Below are 23,837 nucleotides of genomic sequence, written 5' to 3'. Positions count from 1 at the left end.
GATTGATTGGATTCATGGTTAAGTGTAAAGAGCCAGATTTAACCAGAGAATTATTTTAGGATGACCTAAATATTGCTAGGATCACTAGACAAAAAAAATTAGGAAATTTTAATTTTGGTTTTGAATCATTGTTTAAGATTAATTTTATTATTGTTTTTTAATTTTTATTATTACTTCAGTGATAGATTGGGCAAGCTACCATTATCACCTAAACAAAAAGCTATGTTTTCCAAATGGGTACGCCCAGAAGACCTCAGCAACAATCCTACAATGATTTATACTGTGTCCAGTTTCAGCATAAAACAGGTATATATGTTGTATAATTTTAAATGAAAGCTAGCATTTTAAAGTAATTTGGATATAGATTTGACTTTTTTCTTAAGTTTTTATTACCTATTCAGAGGCATGAGTATATTTGAAAAAATTATTCTGCACACTTTTAGACATAGTGAGATAATAAAAGTATGAATAACTATTTTGAGCAGACACAGTTTTATATAGACCCTATTTATGGTCACATGCTTTGCAGTTGAGAAAGTTGAGAATATGAATTTCACCATTGATAAGAAAATAGAAAAGATAGAAATTGGGCTTATTTAAAACACTTCAATGTTGAAACAACAATATGGCTTTATTGCAAACTTTAAGTTTTGCAATGAAATCATAGGTGTCTTCCACATTAGTATAAAATAATGATTATGAAATACTATGATTCAGGAATCTTTTATATACATACTTGAGGCCTGGTGCATGAAATTCATGCATAGGTAGGGTCCCTAGGCCTGGCTGGCAATCAGGGCTAATCAGGGCCTTCTGGCTGCCAGCTGGGGCCTTCCTTGGTTCTGCGCTGCCCTCTGGTGGTCAGCGCACGTCATAGCGAACAGTCGAAACTCCCAAGGGGACAATTTGCATATTAGCCTTTTATTATATAGGATTCATCTTTATAGGTCATAAACCAACTTTTTAAATGCCTTCAATTTTTATGTCATTAAAAGTGTGATTCACTGGGTAAAATGGTAAAGGGGTTAAGAAAACACACACACACAAAAACCACAACAGACATAGACAACAGTATGGTGATTACCAGAGGGAAAAGGGAGTGGGGAAAGTTGGAGAGAGTAAAGGGGGTATAAATGGTGATGGAGGGAGACTTGGGTTGGGGTATTGAACATACAATATAGTATACAAGTAATGTATTACAGAATTGTACCCCCAAAATTTACATAATTTTATTAACTGGTGTCACCCCAATACAATTTAAAAATAAAGTAACATTGTAGAAGGAAAAACAGTGGGTATGCCTTTATTTATGCAAGAAATCCTTCATCCATATTTAATTATTCTAAATTCATTGAAATAGTTTATTTGGTTTTTCAAGGATTTATTTGAACAAAATTTGAATTGGCAGTATGGCATTTCTATTTATTTCCTACTCAAGCAGTAGTCAAGATATTTAGTATAAAAAGTCAGGTGCTAGGTGCAATGCTTAAATATTGTGGAAATGTTGATACATGAATGAATGAAATATACTGATAAATTCTTATTAACAGACAATAGTATCAGATTGTTCCTTTGTCGCATCACTGGCTATTAGTGCAGCTTACGAAAGACGATTTAATAAGAAGTTGATTACCAGGTAAAAATTTCTATTTGTTTCTTTAGCCCTTTTCATGTAACTGTCTTAAATAGAAATTTAAAATGTAGACCTTTTTGGCTTAGAAAGTAAAGAGAGTGTATCACTCAGAATATTATGGCCCTTATGTGTTAAGCAGATGATTTGTGAATGTGAACAGATTTGCTAAAACAGTATAAGAATATATGTGCATGTAGTTAATATATGAAGAATAAGTATGTCTTGAAATAAATGAAATTGGTCAAAGTAAAATTAAGTCATGTTTATAATTTCACTCACAATCCGGGTCCTTCAGCCCGGATTGCAAGAGGGCACAGGCCAGGCTGAGGGACCCCACTGGTGCACGATTGGGGCCAGGGAGGGAAGCGGGAGGTTGGCCAGCTGGGGAGGGTCCGTGGGAGGGCTCTAGGGCATGTCCTGCCCGTCTCATCTTGCTCAGTCCCGATCAGCCAGACCCCAGCAGCAAGCTAACCTACCAGTTGGATCATCTGTCCCTTAGTGGTCAATGCACATCATAGTGACTGGTTGACCAGTCGACTGTCTGCCCCCTGGTGGTCAGTACACATCATAGCAAGCGGTTGAGCAGCCATAGCATATCATTCGCATACTAGAGGCCCAGTGCATGGATTCGTGCACCAGTGGGGTCCCTCAGCATGGCCTGTGGGGATCGGGCTGAAACCAGCAGTCCAATGCTGCCTGACGCTCCTGCTCATCCTGGCCCCACTGCACCTGCCGTGAGCTCATGCCCAGTAAGTCCCCGATTGAGAGAGGCTCGCGCAGCCCAGAGGCACTCACCAGTCCTGAGCCCTGCCTCTGGTGCCCATCTGTCAGCTAAGCAGCACTCCCACTGTGGGAGCACGCTGACCACCAGGGGGCAGCTCCTGTGTTGAGCATCTGCCCCCTGGTGGTCAGTGCGCGTCATAGCGACCAATCAGCTGGTCGTTTGGTCTTCGGTCACTTAGGCTTTTATATATATAGATTACACTTTGATTGGTTCAATGGATGATTGGACACTTAGCATGTTAGGCTTTTATTTTATAGGATTGTACTGTATGATAGCCACTAGCCACATGTGGATATTGAATACTTAAAATGGCTAGTCTGAATTGAGATGGGCTGTGAATGTACAGTAAAATGCATCAGATTTTGAAAACTTAGCACACAAAAGTATATGAAATAGGCAAAATATTTCAAATTTTTATATTTTAAAATATTTTGGAGATGTTGGGTTAAGTGAAATATATTAAAATTACTCTTTAACATTTAATATAAAATATATGTAATATGAAATAACATTTCTTTTGACTGGAACTGCTTTAGAATGTTCAGAAATGTTACTGAAATTGTGTGGGAGGTTTTTATTTTTTAAAGTTTTATTAGCTTAAAATTATTTATTATAAAAATTAAGCTTCATAATTTTTTCAGTACAACTTTTCCTGAGTGGTTTTTGTGTGTTAAATCCTAAAAGTATAAAGGTAAATTAGACACAGACCTTAGTTTCAAGCTATTTGCCATCTTGGATAAACATCATACATGTAAACAATGTGTGAAAGAAAATTGATACTGATTGTTTTTACAAGTATCTTACTGGATAATTTTGTGTAACTTTTATCAGTGTTATAATTTTATCTCTGTCAGAGTTGTAGTTTGTTGCCTTAGTTGTGGTTAATTGAAATGCTCTTCTTTACTTTTGGGGTCAATAGTAGATTATTTTATTTGGCTTAAAATATGTCCACTTAATAGAAAATTTATTTGAGTATATAATTTAACACTGAGCATTTTCATGAATATTGTGAAATTTATGCCCTGCTGTGTGATCTCATAATGTACTTTATTCATTTATTTACATTTAAAAAAGCACTTTGATTAGGGTGAAATTTTTTTCTAGGCCTACTATAGAAAAATATTCTCATGTTTATTTTTATCAAATTGCCAAGACAATAGCACATGTCTATAATATTCTGCATAGTAGTTACATTGAATATTAATATTGGTATTTCAATATTTATTTTCTTTACAAAAGCATAATTTACCCTCAGAATAAGGATGGTGAGCCAGAGTACAATCCATGTGGAAAGTATATGGTAAAACTTCACCTCAATGGTGTCCCAAGAAAGGTGAATAATGTCTCTGTCCACCCCAGTCTCTTCCCTTCCCTTCCCTTTCCCTCCCTTCCCTTCCCTCCCCTCTCCCCCTCCCTCCCTCCTTCCCCCTTCCCTGCCTCAGGATCATTAAGAAATGTTACTTGTATAAACATTTTAAAAATATGTAAGCATTTTAACATTTCATTGATTTTGAATCTGTGATATGCATACTGCTATCAGTAACAAATGTTAATAATTTTAAAAAAATAGAAATCGTGACAAGAATAAAGTTTTTTTGTAATGGTTTTGGGAAAATTTATAGGAAATTCCAAAAAATAATTATTTTAGATACAGTGTACATTTCTAGAATCCCTAATAATTTTGATGGTAGATTCATAGTATTTAGCATCTAATTAGCTAAAGGTTATTTTTAACGGAGATTAGTGTGAACTTGAATTAAAACATTATATAACATTTTTAAATTGATGAGATTCTAGAAATAGGAAACTGTCACTACCTTAATAATAGGTATACCATGCTTTTTACTTTATCAGTATGAAAGATGCTTCTTTTTTTTTTAAAGTATTTTATACCAACTAAGGAAAGTACTGTTATCTTTCCCCAGGTGATAATTGATGACCAATTACCTGTTGATCATAAGGGAGAATTGCTCTGTTCTTATTCTAACAACAAAAGTGAATTATGGGTTTCTCTCATTGAAAAAGCATATATGAAAGTCATGGGAGGCTATGATTTCCCAGGATCCAATTCAGTAAGTAAGACGATAATCCAAATACAGACTTACATTATCTAATATGACTATTTTAAATTTGAATGATTATAAATGCTATTTTGTTTAAAGGACATGAAAACAGATAACCTCTGAATCATATTGATCAGTCACTTTATTATGGGATTATCTGTTTTCTTTTATAAGGTTAACACATTGTACACTAAGTCCTCACTTAATGTCTTCCATAGGTTCCGCAACTTTAAGCAAAATTACATATAACAATACCAATTTTACTAGACAGTAGGTCCTCGGGTTACGTTGGAGATCCATTTCTACGGCGTTTTTTTGCTGTTAAGTCGGAACCCACCTACATAAGCACCTACGTCACTCACATGGAGCACATTACACAGCAGTAATGAAACAGTAAAAAAAATTTAAAAGAAAGATAACAATTCCTGACCTTACTTGTGGTAAATAAATAATAAAAAACATAAAGCACATATGTACATATGTCGAAATGATGGAACTTTTTTTTTATAAATAAATGGGAGATGGCGATGTAACCGATGTAACCACAAAACGACGTACTTCGAGTTCGACGTAACCCGAGGACTGCCTGTAGTCTAATTTATATAAACGAGAATTAAGTTCCTACAGCATCTCATCAACAGTATAATAAAATATTATTCAAGGGACTGCTGAATAGATTCAGTATTCAAGAAAGCCTAAAATGTAGGTGTCTACTATTATGTTGGAATCTAGGAGCAATTAAATATAGTGTACATTTCCAAAAAGCCTCTTCAGATCAAAGGAGTGTGTCATATTGTCATGGTTCTGTATATTTTTGTGATTTGTAAACTCAGATTCAAGGACTTTTTGTTTGTTAATTTTTCCCAACCTTAACCTGTAAAATCGAGGTATGTACCAATGTCCTTTAGTTGTATGAAGTAAATTACTGGGCTTACACCGGAAGTTAGATGAGCATGATTTTCAACTATAACACTAACCATAGGCTTAGAAAATGTATTTAATCCTTCTTAGCCTCTTTCCCACTAGAATAAATGCCCAACTCTCAGAGTTATATAGATTAAATGATAAAATATGTACATATCACTCATCATGGTATCTGGATAATTTTGTTTCCTTAGTACCCACCCTCCTCCATTCTTCTGGTGCTTATAATGCTAGTCAAAGAATGCATAGGTCATAGGTAAATGCAATAGGATATTAAAATTTTTTCCCCACCTACATGCTCAATTGCCCTATCCTTCAAATATTCTTAGTTTATCTAATTCATTGCCCGTTAACCTACCCAATGCAACTTAGAGAATGAGAATATATGTAAAACATTAAAAAAGTAACTATGCTGTTGTAAAAACTCACTAAATGGTAATTGACTATCATCATTATTATTAAAGCAGTTTCTTTCTGTTATGTGTTTTGGGTTTTCATATTTATTCAGGGAAAGCAGTAAAGATTTTAGGAAAAAGATTGTAAGCTTGTGCTTAAATCTAGATAGGAATATGAGTTACAAGAAGTTTATTACTGATAGAAAAAAACTTATTAACTTCTGGTTTATTTCTGTCAAAATCATTATATCAAATTAGTGAGATTTAACAACTACCCTGGGGATGTAATTAGAGCTTGAAAAAGAGGTTGACAGTCCTGAAAAGTGTTTAATGTTGCAGAATATTGATCTTCATGCACTGACTGGGTGGATACCAGAAAGGATTGCTATGCATTCAGATAGCCAGACTTTCAGTAAGGATAATTCTTTCCGAATGCTTTATCAAAGGTAAACATTTTCCTCTCTCTCTCTTTTTTTTTTTCATAGTAAAAGAGGTTGTTTTGAAACTTTATACCTTATTTAGAATAGATATTACAGAGACTGCTATTTTCCATTATTAGGGAAATTGTGTTTTTAAATTACTTAATTTATGTACTGGCTACAACCAGCCCTCAATTATCCTCACTGATGGATAGACAGTTAACCCAGGTTATAGATAATCTAAAACATTTGAATTTGGAATATCTAATATGGGAAAATTTTTTACTTTCTTAGTACTTACCAATTTGAGGGAAGGTGGGAAAAGAGAAGTCTGAGAACATAAAGAGGAAGATAACTTAAGCCTTAAGTGATATATAGGGGAGGGAGTGGCTGTTGTTCTTTAGTTCATTTCATAGCATCTAGGGCAGCGCATAGATACAGCCCCCTTTACTTCAAAAAGCATTGGTAACATAGGGACTGGAAAATTACCTATAAATAATACACATTCATTAGTGAAACTAAAACTCAGTGATTTGATAATGAATATTACTTTAGAGGAAGTGCATTTGGCATTTCATGTCTTCATTTTTATTTGTAAATCATTTGAAAAGTTAGCATTTGTTTCTTTCCTTCATTGATAGCTTTCTACCTGAGAATTAAGTTGTCTAAAACTGGGTGGGGTGGGAGATGTGATAATTTATCTCATAGGCTGTGAAATGGAAATGTAATTCTTGTTAAAGTCCTTCAGGGGGTGTTGGGATTAGCTTATTTTTTAAAAGATTTTAAATTTGTGGACATTTTCATGTGAACCATTAGACAAAAGGAAAGGTGGTGTGATCTGAGATTAAAATGTTTTTCCTTTAATCTGTCTATTGGGGTGATTCCAGGTTTCACAAAGGGGATGTCCTCATCACTGCATCAACTGGAATGATGACTGAAGCTGAAGGAGAAAAGTGGGGTCTGGTTCCCACACATGCATACGCTGTTTTGGATATTAGAGAGTTCAAGGTTTTACCTTAAATATTTTTCTGGTTTTCTTGTTAATAAGACATTACAAGGATCCCAAATAATATATTGGACTTTAGAATACTGACAAATCGAGGTTTAGGCAAAGTTTTAAAAGCATTTCACCTGTTACATTAAACAACGTGATCTGTCATTGGGAATTATAAAATAAAAAGATGGGAAATGTAATGACAGTGACAGCATAAATATTGACAATAGAAATGCTGTATGCCTCTTTCTCTTTTCCATGCAAGTAGAAGAGTTGAGGTGAATACACGCCCCCAAGGTTTTGGGCAGCACATTGGTGTTGGGGTCAATCACAGTGTTAGACTCTAGAGCAGCGGTCGCCAACCGGTGGTACGTGAAGTCCGAAAGGTTGGCAACCACTGGTTTAAGGAAACCTTTGGAGCAGAGGTCGCCAACTGGTGGTCCATGAGGTCACCATCTGGCTACCGCTGTTCTAGAGCATAGTAGACATTCGGTAAATACTTGAGAATGGATACCAAAAATAAGATACCTATGATTAAGAAACATGCCAGTAGGTTTGCAAGTGTTTCTTTCTCTTCTTGGAAGCCTTTGTATGCTGTCAGACCTTTCAGACGCTTTCTCTGTGCTCAGGTGTTGGAATGGTTGACTTCATTACTTTTCAGATTATTGATTATTTTTAACTGAAAAATTGATCTGTCCTATAGATTAGAAAATACCAAGATATTTAAGGAAGGATTTTTTTTTCCCCTTAATGACATGGTACCTAAGCTGTCTAGTCACTGGGAGGTTTAACTAACAGTGTCTTTCAATTTCCCCTGCTTAAATTTATAGAAAGAATTAGTGATCAATCAGCAATGTGTATAATAAGGCTGATTTTCTTAGTGGCATATGGAATTACATTAATTATGAAGGCTGCAACATTAAAAAATTTATAGTGTCAAGGCTTTCTAAATCAGCTAGTCTTTGTAGAATTGTCTTCCTTTAAACGTAACATAAAAATTGACTACTTGAAGAAAAAAATATAAGAGTTTATGTGAATTGAATAAACTGAGAGGTTTGTTTATGGCAAATTACATTCAAACACAAGCAAAATATTGGGAATAAAAGTCGCTATTTATATATATATTATTGTTAGAACATTTTTTGAGGTAGGTATAATAGGTGACCAATATTGAGGTAGTGGCACAAGATTTAAATTTTAGATAATGAAACAGGCAATATGAAAGTAAGCTTGAGTTTGAGAAAAATTTCTGAGATATAATAAGATATAATCTTTGAATAATAAGACTATTTGTTCTGAATGATCAAAGGAAACTAGACAAATAACATGTTTATGAGAATAATAGGTACCTCTGGTCTGACTTGAAAATAAAGCATATCAAAATTCCTGATTGCCAGTAAAAAGAATTTCAAATAACAGGCTTTTAAGTTAAAAATCACACAGTATCAATTCTACATGGCAGTTACTCTGTAAAGATTGAGACTCTAGAACATGTGTAGATGGAGTAAGCTGTGGCCTGGTGACAGGTTTCTTCACTCTTCACTGCTTCAGTCTTCACAGACAATCAGTAGAGGAAGAAGCTAAAAAGGATCTGAAAGGAAAGGTAGTTCTAAGGGATCAGAGAGGGCCTTCCAGGAAATGGAAACAACATGAACAAAGCCTTTAGAGGAGAAATTGAATAAGAATTACTTATGGGATTCTGAGAGGAAAGACTAGACTAGACAGAGATGTTGGGTATGAAAATAGTGGGGCCACCGTAGAGTAGGCTCTGAAAGAACAGGAAATACTTGATGCTCTAAGGCAGCACTGCCCAATAGCACTGCCTGCAATGAAAATGTCCTCTGTGCTGTGCCATTCATTAGCTACTAGCTACATGTGGTCCTTGAATACTTAAAATGTGGCTAGTGTGACTAAGGAACTGATTTTTAAATTCTATTTAATTTCATTTTAAGTAGTCACTACCATATGAACTGCATAGCTCTAGGGATAGGTAGCCATTTGCAGTTCTTGATCAGATGTGTGACATGTGAAAGTGTTAAAGAATATTAATTTCAAATTTATTTGAAGAAAATTGGTACGTATTCAAAATGCATCCTCCTGTAGAGAATGATACAACTTATGAAAATATGGTAAAAACTGTTTTGTAACTTCATGTTATCTCCTGGTTTTGTTTTGTTTTCTTTTTAATAGGGGCTGCGATTTATCCAGTTGAAAAATCCTTGGAGTCATTTACGTTGGAAAGGGCGATATAGTGAAAATGATGTAAAAAACTGGACCCCGGAGTTGCAAAAATATTTAAACTTTGATCCTAGAACAGCTCAAAAAATAGACAATGGTAAATACATCTTTTTGTAATTTTAATAGTATTTGATCTTTAAATAAATAACATGCTTTAATGATGTGAAATGTGTTTAACTGACAAGTCATTTATCATTAAGATATTTTTAGATTAATAAAGATATCTAATTTTTAGGAATATTTTGGATCTCGTGGGATGATCTCTGCCAATATTATGATGTGATTTATTTGAGTTGGAATCCAGGTCTTTTTAAAGAATCAACATGTATTCACAGGTAACTTCCTTGCATATTTCAGAATATGCTTTAAGTAGTCTTTACTTTTTTTATTTAAAATAAAATTAATTTAGGAAGACTAGTATTCTCTCTTGTCATTCCCACATATGACTATCATCTAATAGTTATTTTCTTTATATGCTTCTTAGTCATGCCAAAAACTGTAAAAACTAAACCTGGTAACTTAATTATATCTGAAACACATCACTTCATTATTTCCTTCTTTGTTGACTTGATCTTTTAGTACTTGGGATGCTAAGCAAGGACCTGTGAAAGATGCCTATAGCCTGGCCAACAATCCCCAGTACAAATTGGAGGTGCAGTGTCCACAAGGGGGCGCTGCAGTTTGGGTTTTGCTTAGTAGACACATAACAGACAAGGTACTGATACCCTTCTTGTGCTATTCCATATAGAAACTCCTTTAAAAATAATTAGACCATTGTGAACAAAATATGTAATTTAATCATCAGCCTGTTTTATTTATATGGGTGGCTTGAAAATGGTATTTTCTTATATAAACGAATATTTTCCTCTAAGGAAATTTATCATTTGTAATCACACTCTTAGAAGTTTTATTCAAAAATCATCTCTGAAGAGCCCTAGCTCGTTTGGCTCAGTGGATAGAGCGTCAGCCTGCGAACTGAAAGGTCCCAGGTTTGATTCCAGTCAAGGGCACATGCCCGGGTTGCAACTCGATCCCCGGGGTGTGCAGGAGGCAGCTCATCAGTGGTTCTCTCTCATCATTGATGTTTCTCTCTCTCCCTCTCCCTTCCTCTCTGAAATCAATAAAAATGTATCTTTTAAAAAATCATCTCTGAAGAAAAACATGAGGGAGTTTATGCTTTTAGTGAAGATTTTCATGTTGATTATATATGCTTTAGGCCTTTAAAATATTAAATTAAAATATGTTATAGGGGGAGTTGGAAATTTTGAGTCATTAGGCCTGATTCTGTAAAGGGTAACCATATTTTAATAGCTTTAGAGTCTTTTTTAATATATTTTTTCATACAATATGGTCAGTCTATTGGAATGACAATTTAATCCAGAAAAATAATTATTTTAATCGCACAAAATAGCTGAAATAAATGCTTTTAAAATTAGAGGGGTGTTTTTTTCCACTTAAGAGCATTTGAGCCCATTTCTTTAATCATATTGGATTCTTTGTGCTTTTAGGATGATTTTGCAAATAATCGAGAATTTATCACAATGGTTGTATACAAGACTGATGGGAAAAAAGTGTATTATCCAGGTATGTTTAGTTATCCAGGCAAACATTCAAACAAACAAATTTTTATTTATATGATTAAGTAGAAAATTATATTTTATGGAGGTAATGTACAAAAAAAATTATGCTGATAGACTAATAGAAACCACTCAAATAGATGGATAGTTATTTATGCTACATGTGTTTTGTTTTTATTTGTTTTTAATAGAGTCCTCAGAAATTTGGGAGTTCACATTGCTGTGAGAGTTTTATTTCTAAAACTTAATATCTTTTTTGTCTGATAAAAAATTCTGTGGTTTTCCATGGACTCTTGGATAAAATCCGAGCTCTTTATCCTGGTGTATAATTCTGGCCTTAACCTTCCTGTCACCCTTTATCTCATGCATCCTTCTTTTCACAGTACCCTCATTGAGGTATGGCTACTCCTGAACACATCATGCCCTTGTTGCACAGTCATATAGATGGCATTTGAAGATAGCACTGTATAAAATCATCTGTGGAGAGGGTTGTAGGTACAGGGATGAACATCCAGGACCTGACCCTTGAATTCTGTCATCCTAAGAGTAAGCAGAGGCAAAGTTACCACAAAAGGATTTGAACAGAGTACCTGATAAAATAGAAAGGTTTCATATAATACAAGGGAAGAAAGTATTTCATGAGGGAAAGAGTGGCCACTACATCAATTATTATTTGAGAGGTCAAGCAAGATTAGAGAAGAGACATTGGAATTGGCATCATGGCACTCGTTGTTGATCTTGACAGGAACAGACTTGGAGGAGAAGTAGTGTGATTTGAGAAAAGACTGTGAAGTAAGAGGCAGTTGTTGACAGTTCTTTCAAGAAGGCTGCACAAAGAAACGGGCAGTGTTGGGAAGATGGGATCAGAAGTTGAGTTTTGTTTTGCTTAATCATAGAAAATCATGGCATTCTGCCCCATCACACTGTGTATCATGGATTGATATTAGCAGTCAGTATCCCTAGATATTCTTGAATGGGCATGGGAATATAGTACTCCAATGATAAATGTCTGGTTAAACCAGACAAATTTTCCATTTTCACATGTTGGTCAGTATACAGCCCAAAAAGCACAAGTGTTGTGAATATGTTCCTAGCATTAAAATGTTACACTGCTTTTGAATTTCAAATATATGTTACCCTTTTTACTTGGATCTTTTTTAACAATGCTCCCTCTCTTTCTCATATAGTGATTTTTGCCTTTGCAAGGTACTTCCTAGTTTGTAATTTTATATTTATCATAGCACTCAGATAAATAGAACAGGCCTTATTGTTCCCCTTTTGACAGGAGTAAACTGAGCTATAGAAAGGTTTAAAACCTTGTTCAAGATCAGAGATAATGCCCATTCTTTTCCTCTTCACACTAGATTACACACCTCTAAGCATTAGAAACCTATTACCTGTTTGAGAGTCTAACATGTTTTTCGGCCCTAGCCGGTTTGGCTCAGTGGATAGAGCATTGGCCTGCAATTGAAGGGTCCCAGGTTCGATTCCGGTCAAAGGCACATACCTCGGTTGCAGGGGTTGTAGGCTACTGGCCCTGGTTAGGATGTTTGCGGGAGGCAACCAATCAATGTGTCTCTCTCACATCGGTGTTTCTCTTTCTGTCTCTCCCTCTCCCTTCCACTCTAAAAAATCAATGAAAAAATGTCCTCAGGTGAGGATTTAAAATAAAATGTTTTTCTAATAGATCACATTATAAATAGTGTTCCCAAGTAAGCCAAGTGATACAGCACTGATCTAAAATGGCCTATGGTAATGCACATGTATGAGATGATTTTATGTCAGCTTTGATTAATGAGATTAATAAAAGTATGTATCAGGCAACATTGTAATAGCAAAATATTGGAAATAACCTGAATATTCAGATTGTCTGGATAAATAGATGTGGGTATAGATAAAATGTGTTATATTCATACAATAGAATATTATATAGGCAGTTTTAAAAGGAATAAACCATATCTAGAACAGCATGGATTTCAAAAACATGTTGAGTGAAAACCAAAGATATAAAACAAGACATAGAATCCTTTTTTAAATATATGCTCACAGATAACAATTACCCATTCATTCCTTTTTAGAGGGGAGGGGAGTGTTAAAAGTTTGAAAAGATGTCCATCAACTCCATCAGAGGGGAATGGAATAAGACTAAGGGTGGTGGTTTAAACGGACTTTGTTTTATAAGGAAGCTAATATAGAAACAAAATTTAATTCTGAGTAGTGGGGAATAGATACATTTTTCATTACTTCTTTGTATCTTCTTAAAAATTTTCTCAAAAGAAAATAAGCAAATCCGAACTTTAAAATCTTCTACTGGAGAAAGAAAGCAGCATAGGGCAAATAGCAGGGATTATCCTATATATCATTGAATGTATTCTACACGATTGCTTTTGCTTTATTAGAAACTGTTTAATTTTAAAGTTTCAAATTTATTATTTTATAAAGTTTTTAATTGAAATTGTAATTCTTTAGTAATATTATATTTAAAGATAGAATCAATTAAAGGGATGTCCATTCATTTAAGTATTTTTCCTACCATCAACCATAAAACTTAAATTTAAGTCTCCTTACTGTAAACCCACTGGTTTATTGCAGCTGACCCGCCCCCATACATTGATGGGATTCGAATTAACAGCCCTCATTATTTGACTAAGATAAAGCTGACCACACCTGGGACCCATACCTTTACATTAGTGGTTTCTCAGTATGAAAAACAGAATACAATCCATTACACAGTCCGGGTAAGTAACCAACATACAGTGACAAAACAATAATATAAAGTATATTATGTGCTCTGCTTTGTAAGTGGATTATCTACAGAAAAAGTTTATGAAAATTATTACCTATGTATTTTTATGTGTATGTGTTTGTATGTGTATCAATTCAATATTAAGTTATTACAATGTTTCCTGTATAAAATAATGCTTTTGAAAAGTAATCTTTTAATTTTGCATAACATTTTTAATGAGCTTTTTTTTCTTTTTCAGAGTAGTAGTTTAGTCCTGAGGTAATGTGGTACACTGGACTAATAAATTTACAGAGCAAGCAGTAGAAACTCCTTTAGCCTACATAATAACTTTGTTGACTTGAAAAAGATGCTGAATTTAGTGAAAGGGAATCGATTGCCTATAAACATTGCTCTTACAAGTTGGGAAGGTCATTGTAATTTTGTTCTGCATAGATTTGTATACCATAGAGATCAGTAAAGAAATTCACTTTGAATAGATTTTTTGTGATGAAAGGGACATTGGGGATCTGCCTTCACTCCTTCACTCTTCAGATGCAGAAGACAAGGCCTACAGAAATTGTGATTTGGCCTGAGTCACACACAGTGCCAGAGAAAGGGAATACCAGATCCCCTAGCTTCATTAAACCAGTCTTGATACCAGGCTGCCTACAGAATATGACTTTTATATTTGCCAACTAATTTTTTTAGCCTTCCAATATATTCTTTTATCACTTTGGTATTTTTATAAGTATAAACTTTATCAGTACAATTTTTTTTATCTAGGTATATTCAGCATGCAGCTTTACTTTTTCAAAGATTCCTTCACCATACACCTTATCAAAGCAGGTAAGAGAAATGTCTCTTGGTCGTGATCTCAGAGAAATCTTAGAATTCCCTTTTTCTGTTTTCATCACATTTAATAATTTTTTACAAAATAAAATAGTCCAGAGCTTGAAAGGAATAAGGGAAATGTAAATAGCCTCTATCCAGTCTGAGTTGGAATACAAGATCTTCAATGAGCAACATTAAGTGATTCTGTGGGCAGAAATAAGAAATTGAGAGGAAGGTTACCGTAAACCTTTGTCATTAGGGAAAGCCATGTGGATGAACTTCTTAAATTGAGGGTTGACTTTACAGGGTGAGCTCGATGTATAGAGGATGTGAGGGAAAATTATTGGCAGGAAGAACAACTTGATTTAAAGCTGAGAGATGGAGATAGTGCCTAGTATAACAAAGTAGCCTGGCTGGAATGAAGAGTGACGTTGACTGTCGGTGACAAAGACTAGGGAGAGAGGATGGAGCCAGAGTGGGGAGTTGCCATCTTTGAGGAGATAGGGGGAGTGTGAAGGCGTTTTCTCTTTAACATAGAATTGGAGAACGTGAACTTTTGTTAATGCAAAAACTTTGTTTTGTTAGATTCATGGAAAGTGGAGCGGTCAGAGTGCTGGAGGATGTGCAAATTTCCAAGAGACTCATAGAAATAATCCCATTTACCAATTCCATATAGAAAAGACTGGGCCATTACTAATTGAACTAAGAGGACCAAGGTTTGTGATGAGTAACTTTCTTAATGTTATATTAAAAATGAGCTTAGTAGAACAGAATAGGGTTTTGAAACAGACCTGTGCATATATGAATGTTTGATTTATGTTAAAGATGCTATTGCATAAGGGTGGGAAAAGGATACTCTGTTCAATAAACGGTGCTGAAATAATTGAGTATCCATGTACCAAAATGGTAATTAAGACCCCTGTCTCAGATTGCAAAATCAGTTCCAGGTAGATTACTAATATAGGAGATATCTTAATAAAAATATTTTTACATGTGCTACATTAGTGGGGAAAAAGTCTACAGGTTTTTTTTAAATAAAAACTTGAACAGGCATGTCATAAAAAAGATAATCCAAATGGCCAGTAAACCATTGTAAGCCAAAAATTTGAAACAACCCAGATGTACATTAGTGGCATTTAAGATTATAAAATAATCCTACATAACAATGAAAATAAATTATAGCGACCCACAACATGATGGATAAGTCTTAAAAAACAGAAGCCAAACATAACAATATATATTACATGATTCCACTTACATGAAGTCAAGAACAGGCAAAATTTAAGGATGCACACTTTGATAGTCGCACTATATACAAAGCAAGAAAGTGATTGCAAGTTTTGTGGGCACAGGCATTGTGATGAGAAAGTTGGATACAAGGGACTTCTGTGGTGCTGAGAGGTTCTGTTGATTTAGGTGGTGGTAACCCAGGTGTTTGTTCACTTTAAAAATTATTTGTTTTATGTCATTGTGATATATTTTACAATTTTAAGAGGTTTAAAAACTGGAGAATACAAATTAAAAAATAGTACTTCTAAATAAAACTAGGCTTAATTGTGCCTGCTTTACAAACAAATTCAAAAGAAACTAATAACCCTTAACCGGTTTGGCTCAGTGAATAATAGATCATCGGCCTGCAGACTCAAGGGTCCCAGGTTTGATTCCAGTCAAGGGCATGTACCTTGGTTGTGGGCACATCCCCAGTAGGGGGTGTGCAGGAGGCAGCTGATCGATGTTTCTCTCTCATCAATGTTTCTAGTTCTCCCTCTCCCTTCCTCTCGGTAAAAAATCAATAAAATTTAAAAAAAAAAGAAACTAATAATTCTAATAGGACTAAGATACTTTTCACAATCATTTTAAAAATCTTTACCACTCTTCTAGGTGATGTAAGGTATCTATCTAATTACCTTTTGTATTTAATTTCTAGCTAGATTGAACATGTAAAAATACTTGACAATGTGTATTTTTTCCTAGTTTGCTAATTCATGTCTTGCCCATTTTTCTGTTGGAGTTGTCATGTTTTTCATAGGGTATGTCTGTAAGAACATTAACTTCTTCATATATTTGCAAGTATTTTTCCCAGATAAATTTTTTTCATAGGGAAAAAAAAGTTTATTTTAAAGTAATCAGTCTTTTCTAGTTTATTTTGCTGTGGGCAGGAAATCTCACCCCAATAGTAAATTAATTTTCACCGTATTTTCTTCAGGTTCTTTTATGATTTTATTTTTTACATTATACTTTCTAATCCACATGGAATGTATTTTTATATTTGGTGTGAGATACAATTCAACAATTTTTTATCACCTCATCACCACCTAAATAATACTTCCTTTCCCTACTGATTTGGAATGCCATGTCTACCATATGCTAATTACTTTCTTAAATTTAGATTTTTTTCAGGGTCTTCTCTCCTGTCCCACTTGTTCTGCCTAATACAATGACAGTATTTTTATCATTTCAATTTAACATTATTACCTAGGAACCTATAGTAAAATGTAGTCTCTTCTAAAATAAGTTTAATGTATTAATCTTTATGGCTGCAATTTTAAAATAGAAATGGTGTTTTCTATAATTAGTGTAAAAATAGTATGCGTTTCAGTGTTGTTTCTTCCTACTGAAGCTTTAGAAAGCCTGTACGTGATTTTAGTAGTACATCTGCACTTGAGGTATACTTATTTTTAGGTATGTATTTGAGACTATTTAGCAGTAATTCTGTTTCTTTTTACTGCTAGGCAATATAGTGTTGGATTTGAGGTTGTAACAGTGTCTGTGGTGGGAGATCCTGGTCCCCATGGCTTTCAGAGGAAATCTAGTGGTGACTACAGGTAAGGTTGGCATTTTGATTATATTTGATTTATACTTTGCTTATTGTGGCATCATCTTCTGTAAGCCTTGTTTTTATTTTCCCTAAATACAGGTGTGGGTTTTGCTACCTGGAATTAGAAAATATACCTGCTGGGATTTACAATATCATTCCCAGTACATTTTTGCCTAAACAAGACGGACCTTTTTTCTTGGACTTTAATAGTATTATTCCCATCAAGACAACACAGCTTCAGTGATGGGGAAATTGCAGTACTTACTGGATTTTATACTTACCAAACAATCAACTCTTCAAATGAGGACACAAATCTGCAGGACACTAAACAGTAAGAACAGAATTAATTCTCCAAAAATGTTACAATGGAATCCGGTGCTCAAGTCAGAGTGTTTAGTGAGAATTGTATATAGACAGAATTACCATAAATTACTTTAGGAGTACCACTTACATGGTTTTGTGTGTCTGTGAATTGGCTTGCATTTATAAGGGGCCACAGTGTATTTAAAAAGTGCAGATGAGCTTTAATCACACTGTGATGTGATTTTGCTAAGAAGGAATTGAAACCAGATGAGGGACATAGACTCATTGAATGGAATGGTAGGCCGGTATAATCTCAACTATTTACATTGTCTTTCTGGCAGAGCATGTTTTAAGGTAAAACCTGCTTGTGTTGTGACTCTACTGTGCATCTTGGGCAACTAATTACCAAATGAATTAAAGTCACCATTACAGATTTTAATTCTGCATCACTTATGACTTTAAATGTTTGTTGCCCAGATGTTATGGAAGAATAAAGCTTACTAATTAGCTTAGCATGAAGATGCTCATGCTTAGGAGTGAAGGTTGTTAAAGTTAGTACCTGTCTCCCATTGAATCATGTAAAGAGAACTGAAGTATATATATTCGCTGTTGCAGTCATTTTTTATCAGGTTAAAGAAAGTAGTAGTCTGAGACATTGAAGACATCATTGTTTAGTTGGTACTTTTTAATTGCTCTGTAGTTCAGTGCTCTTAATGGTAACAGCACTCTGAAAAAAATACAATTGAGAATTGCATTCGGAGAAATTGCCAAGATACTAATGTCTTGTGTGTAAATTCCCAGTTGTTTACATAAAAATCCATCAGAGCAGAATGATGCTCAAGATTTTAAAGATCTGAAAATAAGGTGGTATTTTACATCATCTCTTATAATTATCAAACTTATTTTGTATTTGATACCTTTAATTGAAATAAAATGTTTATACTTATGGAAACTATAGTTTAACCTAGAGAAATTGATTATTAAAGGACTTCATCAAGTATGTTCCATGTAAAAGAGAAAAACTCATTATTTGCTTAAAAATTCATACTTCAAAAAAATCAGTTCTTTATCATTTAGGACAGTGGTAGATTATTATACTAGTGAGAATTCTCTTTGGTAAATATAAGTAATTTTCTATGGCCTTTATTATAAACATATATATGATTTGAACTTCTTGTGTTAAAGATCTTACAGGATGCAAACTGAATTAAGTTCTAATCCCTGCCCTCAAAAATCTAATGGAGGCGACCTGTTTATAAGAGAGCTCCAAACACAGTGCTACAGATGTATAAGGAAAGGAAATTATTCATTTGGCTAGACCAAATAGAATCAACTGGGGAGCTTTTAAAAACCCAATGCCCAAGCATACCCCAACAATTAAATGAATCTCTAGGGTTCAGACCAGAAAAGTATTTTTTAAGCTTCCTAGGAGATCTTAATGTGCAGCAGAGGTTGAGAATCACTTTTCCAATATAACCACCTTGTTCCCTAATTGCTCAGATTTGTAGAGCAAAAGTAGAATTCAAACCTTGGTAAATGGGGGTTTAATTGAAAATAAGAACAGATGACCACTGCATTCCATGCTCTTCCTATGACAAGAAATTTGCCTAGAAGATTTAGACAAAATAAGGATTTCTCATTTGAAGTCATAGAAAGTTAAGACATTTTAAGTGGTTTTTATTACACTCAAGGTATTAAGACGAGTACAAAATAACCTTGTAATTAAGATACTGTATCAGTCATTAAAAAAGGAGAAAACACGACAGTATGAAGAGATTTACAAATGACTAAAATATACAAGATGTGACAGAATTAATGAACAACTTGAAATGGGGTTGCTTTTTTCCTTTTAAAAATGCCAAGTTTTCTTAAAACAAATAAAATACAATGCTCTTAAATATGTGTAACCTTGAAAACATTAAAGAAAAGCAGTCTTAACTTACTATTAGAATAAACAGAGTCCATTGCATCTATTTAACAGCCTTTGCCAACACATGCCTACTCCCTTTCCTAGCTTTAGGAGACAATTTCCTCTAAGAAATACTAGTGTCGCATAACCCTTTAAATAATTTTAAAGTTACAACCTACAGAGAAATTAACACCTTGTCAATCTAGAATAACAGTGGCAACCATTCTTCACATGCACTTCTCTTAGAATAAGTCCCCTTGGCTGGTAGGATAAGGTTTATACTATACAACCTTTTCTTCCCCAGCCACAAATCTCTTTCTGTGATATGTCCTTGCTACCCTTACCTCCCCGGCCCCCCATCCCAACATTGGCATTCACCTTTCCCACCCCAAAAAGTGCAGTTCATAGTAACCTTTATAGAAAATGGTTTTAATGGGTGTTTTAACATACATTTTTTTTTTTTAAAAGCCCCTTTCAAACATCAGAGATGATAAAAATTTAATTATGTTCTTGGATTTTTTTTAAGCCTTCACTGACCGAGTCAAAAAGGTATGTTCTGAATATCTGAATTTTGTCTTGCGTTAGATACCCTAAGATATAAAAGGAGAGACCATCTCTATTTTCCCAAACAGGGGGGTGAGAGAAGCAAGCTGTTGACCCCAGCTGGGCTCAGCTTCCCAGCCCCATTCCTGCTCGGGTTCTTTTGTGGGAACTAGTTATTGCTTCCATAACACTGTTACAGTTAATGTTCCACAAAGACTGTGCGCTGGTCACAGTCCACCTGCAGCAACAACTCTGCTCTGAAAACAAACCAGCCCAAGAGCTCTTACCAGAGGAAAAATCTTCAGCCTTAAGGTCTCTGAAGCCTCACTAGTGCAGTTCAGAGTAAACACTTACGATTTGGCATATATTAAAGGGTTATTGGCACAACGTTCTCCAATCAGTTAGTTTCTCATATAAATAGTGATGTGCACTGGGGCTAGGATCTTGGTTGGATCAGCCGATCTGCACCATTTTTATGTCGGCAATAATCCCATCTCGTCCCTTTGCGCACTGGAGGGAGAGCTGCTTCATCCTGTTTGCCAAGGCCTGGCCCTCAGGGGAGGTGCTGCTCTGGCTCTTGCCACCATCGCTGCTGCTGTTGCTAAGACTCCGATTGTTGTTGGCTTTGTCACTTGTTTTATTCTCTGCCCCTTCTGCTCTGTCTCCTATAGAAATGTAAAGATTAAGTGAGTATTGACAATTCCAAGAGTCACTTAGGCCCAAACTAATCAGCCAACTTAACCCTCTAGAATTTCCCAGTGTTGCCCAACACGTACATGTAACAGAGGGTTCTCCATCATATAGCTGCTTTTATTCCTCAGAGCATTTTCTATTTTCCTTATTTTTAGAGATGAAAATTGTCATACTCGTTTAATAGCTGGGAAACAGAAACCTCTAGCATGTGCTTGTCAAGAGGACTGTTGTGATGAGAGACAACCCACGCTATGGAGCCAGAAGTCCCCAGAACAGGACTTGGAAACTATCTCAGTGGTAAACACCGACAGCACATTCACACAGCCCTGGGGGCTCCAAGACCTGGCCATGGTCTAGAACAAGGTCTAGGACAGTGCAGAGACCTGGCTGCAAAGGCAGTGAGTTACCCGGGACAGCACTACTGGTGAGAGGGCTGCAACTCACCTCGTTCCACCTCACACTCCGGGGAGGAGGCCCCACTGCATTCACTGCGAGGGCCTAATACTGGGAACATCACCCCAAACTCTGACAGGGACACGGGGCTGGGCAGATCCAGGCTGCCGGGCCTCACAACTGCAGAAAACTGGTCGGCCATCCCAGATGGGCTCGTGGGTCCTGAACTAAAGCTGGACACAGACTGGGTCTCCGAGTCATCTTCAGACACAAAGTTGCTGCAGTTGTCATCTTCAAAGGCCTCGGAGGCCACTAGGATGAGAGAGAACACCAGTCACATAGGTTCTGATAGCAACCTATTTCCTTAAACACTTCCAGAGCGTTTGCTGCTGCAGACAGCTAGACACAGCACGGGGGCTACAGAATCCCTGCCTCTGTGGGTGCCTAATAAAAGGAACGTGACCCTCCCAAGCATGCATGACCAGACTAAAGCAGCTGGATCCCATGCATCAGGTGTCCTCAAACTACAGCCCGCGGGCCACATGCGGGTGTTTTTGCCGTTTTGTTTTTTTACTTCAAAATAAGATATGTGCAGAGGAATTTGTTCATAGGTTTTTTTAAACTATAGTCCGGCCCTCCAACGGTCTGAGGGACAGTGAACTGGCCCCCTGTGTAAAAAGTTTGAGGACCCCTGCGCATGCATGTTCAAGTGTCCTTGCAATAATGTAGCTTGTGTGTGCCCTACAAGTTAGTGTCAGTAGACACTGCCTAAAGGTAGAAGATGAATTCAGCCACAGATCAGGGACTTTTCTCCACCCCAGCCCCCAAACAGATCCACACGTGCACAGGAAGAGGGCAGGGCTGGCCCTTTGTAAAGGATCCACAACAGTAGAAGCAGGAGCTGCTGGGAGAAACAGCCCTGCTTGGAATACCTGCTGGGACCTTTGTTGTCTTCCAGGTGACTTCTGGTCTCAAAAGACGCGCTCAGAGCCTACCTAGGTCACAGTTTGCCACAGAAGAAACTTCCTTCCCAGCGCTCTGTAATTTCACTTTTAGACCAGAAGAACTAAGGCCCAGAGACATGTCATTGTCATGGTTTGAAAGCCACTTCAGCCTTTTAACTAGTTCCTTCTGCCTGCACATAATCCTGCTTATTAGATTTTTCCTCTTCTCCCCTTTCTTCCTCCCTCATCTTTAAAAACAGCCTTGTAGCATCCCATAGATGATTACCATAAATGAGAAATACTGAAATGTTGGGGGCAAAATGAACTCAAACCTGATTCCCAATCCCATTTCCACTATTTGTTGTATAGCCTTGGTCAAGTTACTTAACCTCTCTGAGCTTCACGTTCCTCTCCACAGAGGGTTAATGAGATGATGTACATCAAAGTCCTCATATTGCTGATTCTCAGGTTATAGTTTCCTCTTCCTTTACTTGTGCCCGGCACTTGAACGTTTATTGGGAAAGAGCCACTGGAGACCATTACCATTGCACGGAAAAGGAAGAGGAATTGTGCAAAGACGGTGTTGGCGAGTTTTCATGGTTAACATATAGGGAGCCACATCAAACCTAATACCAGTCTTCCTGGGAAAGGGCTCTCTATGGTCAGACACCAGTGACAGCCACCACTCTATAGTAGCGAGTAGGTACTACCATACTCCCCATTCTGCAGCTGAAGAAACAGATATAAAGATAAATCCTTGCCTGCATCATGTGCTAGTAATGATGGGAAGGTGAGGATTTGAATCAAACCTAATTCCAGAGCCCCTGTTCTTAGCTCTTCTTTCCTGCAGTGCTTCTCAGACCCTTGTATGTTCTAGTATGCACTTTGAACCTCAGAGAGGGTGAACATATGACATTTTCCCAAACTTATTTGACCACAGAATCCTGATTTTGAGGAACACTCAGCAACTTGATGAACAACAGTGTTCCACAAAATGTAAGTCACCAGAAAGAGCCCTCGGTCCCACCCACGTGAGGCCCTTCTGTGATGGTGAAGACACCCCTGGAAGCCGACCACACAACTTGCACACAAGCCCCCGACTCACCAGAAACGGCATCTGGCTCGGGTTTGCTCTCTGACAGGTCCTCCGCAGAGGTGCTGCTGCCCTCAGCCCCCACACCGCAGCCCCGGGGCCCCATGGCACTGGAGCGCCGCCGCTCGTGTATCTCGTCCGAGATCATCTCCAGGTTCTTCAGGGCCGTCTTGTACTCGCCTTTTGCCAGGGCCAGTTTGGCCTGCAGGTCGTCCACGGTCTTCTTCAGTTGCTGGTCAGGAGAACAGGAGGCTCAGTGAGTGAAGGCTGCCCCTACTGGCCTTGTGATGCTTTTGAATGACAGGTCCAAGCATGTCTTCTGCCCATCACTCCAAGACAGGACTGAAGACCTGATTATTCTTATCAAAGCTGTCCACGTACCAGATACAAAAGCAGACACTACCACTCCCAACTCCCAACTGGGTAGCAAACAAGCTCCATATCCAGAAACTACCACTGGCAGGACAAACCCAATCGGAAACAACAGTGGGTGTCAAATTCACACAGAAGTCCCACATTCTAGCCATTTAGTCCCCAGCACTGCGGTTCTCTAACTTG

The 23,837-nt window shown here is 36.5% G+C and overlaps 2 protein-coding genes across 4 annotated transcripts in view; one reads left to right on the top strand and one right to left on the bottom strand.

Annotated features, from left to right (window-relative positions):
- CAPN7 (calpain 7) overlaps positions 1 to 23,837 on the top strand; it is a 44,513-nt gene that overhangs the window by 15,466 nt on the left and 5,210 nt on the right. The window contains exons 7-22 of one of the 3 annotated variants that reach the window (XR_013814879.1): positions 180 to 306; positions 1,551 to 1,636; positions 3,657 to 3,750; positions 4,343 to 4,489; positions 6,139 to 6,245; positions 7,106 to 7,226; positions 9,403 to 9,547; positions 9,686 to 9,785; positions 10,030 to 10,165; positions 10,959 to 11,034; positions 13,620 to 13,765; positions 14,536 to 14,598; positions 15,169 to 15,299; positions 17,316 to 17,408; positions 17,501 to 17,732; positions 21,005 to 21,273. Coding sequence is in view for 2 of the 3 variants with exons in the window: in XM_079795424.1 (XP_079651550.1) it covers positions 180 to 306; positions 1,551 to 1,636; positions 3,657 to 3,750; positions 4,343 to 4,489; positions 6,139 to 6,245; positions 7,106 to 7,226; positions 9,403 to 9,547; positions 9,686 to 9,785; positions 10,030 to 10,165; positions 10,959 to 11,034; positions 13,620 to 13,765; positions 14,536 to 14,598; positions 15,169 to 15,299; positions 17,316 to 17,408; positions 17,501 to 17,645 (1,717 nt within the window). In the remaining variant the exon portion in view is untranslated. Of the gene's footprint in view, positions 1 to 179; positions 307 to 1,550; positions 1,637 to 3,656; positions 3,751 to 4,342; positions 4,490 to 6,138; positions 6,246 to 7,105; positions 7,227 to 9,402; positions 9,548 to 9,685; positions 9,786 to 10,029; positions 10,166 to 10,958; positions 11,035 to 13,619; positions 13,766 to 14,535; positions 14,599 to 15,168; positions 15,300 to 17,315; positions 17,409 to 17,500; positions 18,563 to 21,004; positions 21,274 to 23,837 lie in introns of those variants that run through there. The other 2 variants (XM_079795424.1, XM_079795425.1) reach the window with 2 other exon arrangements.
- SH3BP5 (SH3 domain binding protein 5) overlaps positions 18,755 to 23,837 on the bottom strand; it is a 64,038-nt gene continuing 58,955 nt past the window's right edge. Inside the window, exons 7-9 of the mRNA XM_079795426.1 lie at positions 23,292 to 23,511; positions 21,294 to 21,554; positions 18,755 to 20,821 (exon numbers count right to left, since the gene is read on the bottom strand). Of these exons, the coding sequence (XP_079651552.1) occupies positions 20,610 to 20,821; positions 21,294 to 21,554; positions 23,292 to 23,511 (693 nt within the window). The 3' untranslated portion in view covers positions 18,755 to 20,609. The remainder of the gene's footprint in view (positions 20,822 to 21,293; positions 21,555 to 23,291; positions 23,512 to 23,837) is intronic.

This window comes from Cnephaeus nilssonii (genome assembly GCF_951640355.1).
Source record: "Cnephaeus nilssonii genome assembly, chromosome: 17".
Classification (NCBI taxonomy): Eukaryota; Metazoa; Chordata; class Mammalia; order Chiroptera; family Vespertilionidae; genus Cnephaeus; species Cnephaeus nilssonii.
Note: the sequence above shows the minus strand (reverse complement) of the source record. Positions and strands in the feature narration are given on the sequence as shown.